The sequence below is a fragment of the Ischnura elegans genome, chromosome 3, assembly GCF_921293095.1.
Source record: "Ischnura elegans chromosome 3, ioIscEleg1.1, whole genome shotgun sequence".
Taxonomy (NCBI): Eukaryota; Metazoa; Arthropoda; class Insecta; order Odonata; family Coenagrionidae; genus Ischnura; species Ischnura elegans.
Window position 1 is genome coordinate 130,247,432 of NC_060248.1, and position 7,773 is coordinate 130,255,204.

The 7,773-nt window shown below is 38.3% G+C and overlaps 1 protein-coding gene across 1 annotated transcript in view; it reads left to right on the forward strand.

Annotated features, from left to right (window-relative positions):
* LOC124156580 (cyclic nucleotide-gated cation channel beta-3) overlaps positions 1-7,457 on the forward strand; it is a 33,501-nt gene extending 26,044 nt beyond the window's left edge. Inside the window, exons 13-14 of the mRNA XM_046531210.1 lie at positions 2,935-3,064; positions 4,096-7,457. Of these exons, the coding sequence (XP_046387166.1) occupies positions 2,935-3,064; positions 4,096-4,506 (541 nt within the window). The 3' untranslated portion in view covers positions 4,507-7,457. The remainder of the gene's footprint in view (positions 1-2,934; positions 3,065-4,095) is intronic.
* The last annotated feature ends 316 nt before the right edge of the window (positions 7,458-7,773 follow it).

Sequence of the window (7,773 nt, forward strand, 5' to 3'; positions counted from 1 at the left end):
AGGGCGTAATTTTCGTGCATTTTGACGTATCTGCCACCGTTTAGCCACAAAATGCCTAATTTTAGTCCGCATCCGCGAAGAAAATATTCCAACGCCCACGCAGCGTCGCGGATACAAGAACGGCAGGTGGATCCCGTCCCCTCCCCGCTCGCTTCTTCCCCTCCCACGCCTCGAATACAGCAAAATTCATCCCTCGTGTGCTGCTAGGAGGGCGTTCATCTTTGATAATATAAATCGGAAGATGGTAGAAGGCAAAAAAGGATGCGTAGTGAGACGACTTATTTGACGCCTCGTCGGCGTTAAACAAATCGAGGATATCAGCTTTTAGAGAAGTGATGAAATATTTTTAGACCTGAGAACGCAGGTAAGTAGCCTACGGTCTATGAAGAGGCCACTGGAGTGGCTATAAAGGTGTGCGAACTTTGGATATGTGCTTCTATTCCGGTATTGTCCGACAGCTGCGACTAAATGAATTTTGGTTGAAGGCCGCTTGCGTCCTCCCCGCTCGCCTCTCCCACGCCCAAAATGCACCATAATTCACAGCAAGTGCGTATTTCTTTGTTAAGCTAACTAATATTTGATGTTTCAGCATCGTCTGTGGAGAAACAATCACGAAAGAATTACTCAATTATCTGCTTTCCAGTCTGTATTTCTTATGTCATTGTATTCCTAGTCTTTCGCTGCTGTAAACAAAGTTTTGGAGAATTCTTTCACGAATCTCTCGTCCGTATGTATAATAAAAGGAATATTTAACTTAAAATTTGAACGTTCATCAATAGATTTTTGAATTTCCACAGCGCTAAAGTCAGATATAACCGGAGGTCTCTCTCCAGTATATCATCAGCGGGTAGTGCTTTACGTCGATATTCTAATCTAGCAATTAACAAAATCTCGGATTGGTCGCCAAACGCATCCTTGCAACAACACAAGTTGAGTCCCTAGATTGCCCCCCCAATGTTTGTGTCGCAAATCTAAGTGAACTTAGTGCAATTAGCAAATATACCACTGCAAGGATGAAATATGATTTTATGCTTTCCCGGCGAAAGATGTGGATAAACTCTTCTCGGGATAAAAAACATTTACCCCTGAGGATGAGTTCCGATTCGGAGCTTGAAACTTTGGCCATTGCGGAAAAATTAACACTGTGGGAATCCCGAGAAGAGATCACCCACGCTGCAAGGGATATTGGAATTATGCTTGTAGCAGATGGATGATGCCTCCTTTTTGGGCGGTATTCACTTGGTACCATCGCATTCAAATCCTTTTTAATTTTATCTACTTTTCACTCGGAAAGGATTCGAGAATCGCAGATTTTATAACTTTTGGTAATCCCCCGACGGGGGAGGCAAACCCCCAAAATTGGGACCCTGTTTCTTCAACTAACACCACACACTTGGATTGATAAGTCGTCTTGCCTATTTTTATCAGACAAGAGTATAGTCTTTCATTCCATCAAAATGGAGCCCTTTGATACCCTTTTCGTATTCACAGTAATTAGCATATTTTTCTGTCTACGTAAGTAATTCTGGTACACTACCTTGGATGTATGTTACGAAGTTATGATTTTTGCGTCAGGTAAAGTTACGGGGACGATCATGCTGGTGGTGGGTGCTTGCATATATCTCTATCACAGTTGACAGACGCATTTTCCCCGCAGAAGTTCAAGTTTGAGTTTAGTCATTAATGTTTATTTCATGAGGAACATAGAGATACAAATCGTCTGATTTCTCGTCAGTTTAATTTTCTTCGGATGAATTGATGAAGAAAATTTTTGATACTATTTTCCCATACAAGAATTGACGATGTTGACTTGATGCTCTCTGACGATTCCTTTTTTTTCCTCAGTTGTCGAATTTCTATAGGATTCAATCCAGCAGCCATTATCTTTCGTTTCGTCCGCTTGTCTCTCAAAATAATTCTTCATTAGGGGGAACCTTATGCTCCTTTTTGCACACACACGCAAAAAATATCGCATAATTTCAAATTTTCTTTTAAAAATGTTTGAGTTTTGTACTTCCCCGTAATAAAACCCTACTTTTGGCATACTCGCATTCTCCCTAAGTTTTAGTACTTCCTGCGGTACCGCTATATCCATTTAGTCACACACATAATGGAAGAGAAGTGCGTCAGCATTGTTTGTACGCCTTTATAGCCACTCCAGTGGCCTCTTCATAGACCGTAGGCTACTTACCTGCGTTCTCAGGTCTAAAAATATTTCATCACTTCTCTAAAAGCTGATACCCTCGATTTGTTTAACGCCGACGAGGCGCCAAATAAGAGACAAGTCGTCTCACTACGCATCCTTTTTTGCCTTCTACCATCTTCCGATTTATATTATCAAATATGAACGCCCTCCTAGCAGCACACGAGGGATGAATTTTGCTGTATTCGAGGCGTGGGAGGGGAAGAAGCGAGCGGGGAGGGGACGGGATCCACCTGCTGTTCTTGTATCCGCGACGCTGCGTGGGCGTTGGAATATTTTCTTCGCGGATGCGGACTAAAATTAGGCATTTTGTGGCTAAACGGTGGCAGATACGTCAAAATGCACGAAAATTACGCCCTTGAAGGGCAGTAACTCGGCAAAATCTATAGGGAATGACCATAAAATATTACACTTTTAGATTTTTGACCCTCCCCCCCTAAATCGCATTAGAGCGAGGGTCAGGGGTTCACCTAGAGGTCTCAAATTTTTCAGGCCTTATTTTTGATCGGCCCCACAACTTTTTTTCATTGGGCCAGATGGATTTGAAAAAAATCGATTTTTCCGATCCGCCCTAATGTACAGCAAACCTAAGTCCAATAGGGAAATATTTCATCCCATATATCCTAAAGCTAAACACATTAACTTTTGGGGTAGGGATTTCATGTGACTGTTGGTAAATGGATGTTCTTGCTTCTTTTGCCAATGACTTAACTTCTGGATATTTTTTTCAGTCAGTTGATACGCGAAAATGCTGACAGGGAGAATAAAATGAAGAGGGAAGCAAAAGAAGAGGATGTAATCATCATTAAACCTGATCCGAACCGGCCTTTGACTCCTAAACTTATTGACACAGTTATTCAGGTAATTATGCACATGTAACCTTTGCTTAGCACTAAAGATGCATTCTAAAGAAGTGTCATGCTTAGAAAATTTAATGTTAAGCAAGAGCTGTACTGCAGGTATATTTCACGCTTAGAGCTGCTTTGGGCTGGCTTTTCTTTGGCTATCGTGATATTTCCTAATTGTGCATGGATCACACTGTCAATTTTAGATCTCCGTTTCATTGGTTCTCGAGATTGGAACTGCAACCGATGCCTAGAAGGCAATGAGTTCCCTCACCCTTTCTGCATTCTGCCTATTCTTGTAGTGAACAAATGAAGGTTGTGCAGACCATCCTAATGCCACCAATAGGAAATGATAGGATTGTCTCCCTTAATGCAATGCATTAATACTTAATGCATTCCAGCAATGGCTTTTCAGGACCAACATTGCAATCACTGTTCATGATGGCTCTTAATACCTTCTTACGTTGTTTCCAGCTGAAGAGAAAGAGAATTCTCTCAAAGTTGCTCTTTCATCCTAGAATAGCACACTCATCAAGTAAAAAGACTAATTTTGTTATTAACAATTGAGCTGTTTGAGTCTATGTTAAGAACTGGAACCAAGAACTGAGCGGGAACTCAAAAGAAAAAAACGGAACTGGCCCATCCCTAAATTTTATATTTCTTTCCTTGAAAGTGATCTGGTTATGTTGTAAGAAGAGCACATTTGAATGAAGGCTATGGTATTGTTGTCTGTTGACACATTTCGTGCCACGTGCCACCATATGATGGCTCATGTGACTCGAAATGCTATTTAGTGAGGCATTTAATCATACTGCTGGATAATACTGGACATATGAGTAATAGTACCACAGTCAAGGTCTGACAGGGAATGTGCTAAATCTTTAGATGCTCCATTTTCAGGTAACCATTTAATTTTTCGAAAAATCCAATGTATTACTAACCCAGTAATTACCACCAAATATCATTTTTCATTTAAATTTATTGAATTTGAAATTTTTTTTGTATGGTTGAATTATTTAACAGCATCTTTCTTTTTTCTATTGATAGGCTGTTGGGACAAAATCGAAAGCTGCCCAGCTCCTAATATATGGATCGAAAGCAGCAAACTGGGTCAGCATTGATTCTACATCCGGCCATGCAAATGAGGTTACTAATGACACAGATGCGAGCAAGGAACTGGAAGGAAACTGCATCCAACCGGCAGAGTCAAGGGAGACTTGGGGACACAGTGCTTGCAATCAAGTGCCTTACATTGATGAAGTTGCCAGGCCCATAAGATATGAGGTGAACACACCTGGCTCTAATGAAATTGCAGAGAACGGCTCTAGCGTTGCTTGGAGCAGTAGAGGAGAACGCATTTCCTCCATAACCAATGGCCGAAATAAGTTCAACTCGAAAAAGAACGGTCCTAGGAATGTATTTGAGGGAGATGTGACTGTTCATCAGAGGATGGGTTGATATTGCCTTTTACTTCTCACTTATCCTATGCTATGATTTAACTCTTATTTAGCCTGTACATTTATTTTATTTGAGTTGCATGGTTTGGCTTGTCAACCAGAGCCCTAAAAATAGCCTCCATACGTGCCCAATTTATTTTGGCTTCTGGTAAAATGGAATGTCTACTCTTTCCAGTCCAGAGACTTTTGCTGGAATGGGTGTGTTTTTAGTCCTGCTAGAGTCCCCAGTTTAAGGGTTATCTCCCTTGAAGAAAAGACTTAACCCAATATCATGATAACTAAACTAAGTAGACAACCAGGAGCAGAGCTTCCTAGGTACTGATTTTTTTTTATTTCTTGATTACGAGAGAAAAAATGTTTGTCCAAATCAGAGGACATGAGAATATTTCTCCTTAATTATAATTTAGAATCATATCCTCTTCATTGACTAAAGCAAACTGCGTGGCTCTGTCTTCGAGATTATAACTGTTGGAGACTGTTAAATGAATGCGTACAGAGCTACCAAAGCACAAAAAAACATGGTATGATCACGCATTTAGGGAATAGGCTATTGTCTCAATCAACAGAGAATACCACTTTATTTCCCTATTTCTGCTTCTCTGTCTAAAGCACATTACATGTTGCATTAGAGGTTAACATTCCAGGCTTTTCACAGGTTGTGATTACTTGAGGCATGTATTCTGTCATGAGATGTTTTCTGGTGATATGTGTGTACATTTAGGCAAATGAATTGGGAATGAATGCTAGGTTTCATGAATTTCCCCTGAACTGAATGAAATTTTACAAAGAATTTACCTGCATTTCTTGGAATGGATTGAAATCTTTTAAGCTGGGAGGTAAATCTTTGGTACAGAGACTTATGTTCATTTCATTCTTTCTTACATTCCACATTAAGTACTTGGCTTTTGTATGCAAAATTCTGACTTTCAGACATTTTGCGGTGAGCGGCATTTGTGAAAAAGCATATTTTGGCATTCAATCAACTGTTTCATGCAGCAGCTTCTGTCAGCTATACTATATGTATACTGTAGTATTTTTTATGTACCCACAGATATTTTTTAATGTTTTTAAGTCAAGCAATTGTGAATTAACCATTTATTTTTTTTAATTTGGCGGACTAATTGAGTGGTAATGGTAAAAATGAAGTGGAAAAGAATAATTAGCTTAGGTTTCATTACCTAATTACAGTTGAGCAAAATTTTTCTCTTCTTGACAATGCTGAATGGTGGAATCTTTTGTTACAACAGAAAGGTGGCAAAAAAGATGGGTATATTTCCATCAACAATTATCAGTTATTGAAGAAGAGATGGTAAGATCATTGTTTCATGCCAGGTCATGATTATAAGAGATTTTATGAAAGAGATTGTACAATCTCTGAAGTTGTGGTTAGTCCTTCACCCATACTTTCTTATGATATTTATGTGAACGGAGAATGAAATCAGACAGTGTACATCTTTAGTACACAACTTAATTGCTTTACTTTTGTCCATTCCCACACTTGTATGTATGTTCAGGAATGCCTTATGTACTTAAGTCAAGGACTGGCTTCACAGTATTGACTTATGTGTCATCTGCTGGAATGCATCTCATATATATATTTCAGGGACTGCCTAAAATTCATAACGAAGATGAAGGAATATTCATTGAAAGTTATTTGACTTAATCGTGATTGGAACTCTAACTTCCAATAAATGAAATCAAAAAACAGTGTTTCATTTGAATATATATTTTTGGCTCAAATTCCTTGCTTGAATTTCACTCAGGAATGTCTTATTTTTTAATTATTTGTTAATATTGAAATCAAGCCCATGTCTTATGTGGAAGAAAGATCTCTGTATTTCTGTTGTCTTTTGTCATAGTTGATGTGCTAATCATTTGGAGAAAGTAACCTTGAAGATAATCAGTGAGTTTTCTTGTATTTCTTTTCACCATTTTAATTTTTTTCAACCTATTATTCATGAATATTAGTCATGATTACATGCTTAGTATGCAATCACAAAGTCTAATTTTCAAAGTGCAGTGACTCATAAAATCAAAAAATTAATTAAAAATGTTTGTATAATATAGTCTAGAGTGAAAGTATATATTTTATTATTGCTTCTTGTGATAGCCATTTCCAGTGATCTCATGTGAAAATTAAGTGGTTTGTTTGTTATGTATAATCTATCTAGTCACTTATTAACTCTGTTTGTCTCATAAATAAGAGGACTTATGAATGTTAAAAATGTCTCCTTCAAGGGAATATGCTGCCTTACGTATGCTATGCATCTCTTATTCTAGTTTGAAGAATGTTCAAGTGCTGAAAGATTTGCTTGTATCCTTATATTTCAGAAGAGATGATTGTTTCCGCTCAGGGTATACGATGATACCTTGGCTCTGGAGGCTAATATGGTCTATGGTTGCCAACATTAGATTACTGCAATGTATAAAATTTTTAATGGTAAAGAAATCAGAAGGAAATGCAGAACTTTCAATAGTTCTGAGAATCTGCATTTAGTTTTCTAAATGAGAGATATCTCCATTTATTAAGAATGGATATGTTCTTGTTGAAATGGTTGATTGATCATTCATTTGCTATTTTTCTGGTATATGCATTCTTTTACCATTCATTCTCTATTTAAGAGTGTACTCTGACAAACAAAATGGAATGTTATTTTGTGTAATACTTTCACTGCAGCATAACCCACTGGTGCATTTAACCTGATTTTCCCCAGGCGAGGGCAGTTTACTAATTGACACCCATGAGTCAATGAAATTAGCATTTTTGAAGGCAGTGAGTGGGGTGGGAATTATCTTGCTAGGGGGTTATCCCGTATTTCCAAATGAAACTGACCTCATTTGGAGAGCTGATGGATTTTCAAATGAATCATTCTATGAGTCATTCATTATTTGAGGCTATAACGATGAAACAATCAAAATGAAATACCGTACATGACTGAATGTAGTCCCCCCCCTTTTTTTCCAAAAATGCCTGTGGTAAAAGTAAAGGGGTGGACTATATTCAAATGCATTTTTTTAACTTTTCCCGAAACTGATGCCTCAAAATTAGGGGGGGGGGACTATATTCAGAGAGGGACTATATTCGGAGAAATACGGTATTCCTGAGGAATAGTCTTTTAAGTGAGCCGTTACTTAAGGTAGGCGGTCACTTTTTGAACTTCCAAACAATGCTTGTATGTATTTGGCTAAGTCTGTGACAACACCTGAATTTAACCCCAAATCCGGAAATACAGGATAATCTCCATGCGCTGGGTGTGGATGATGGCTT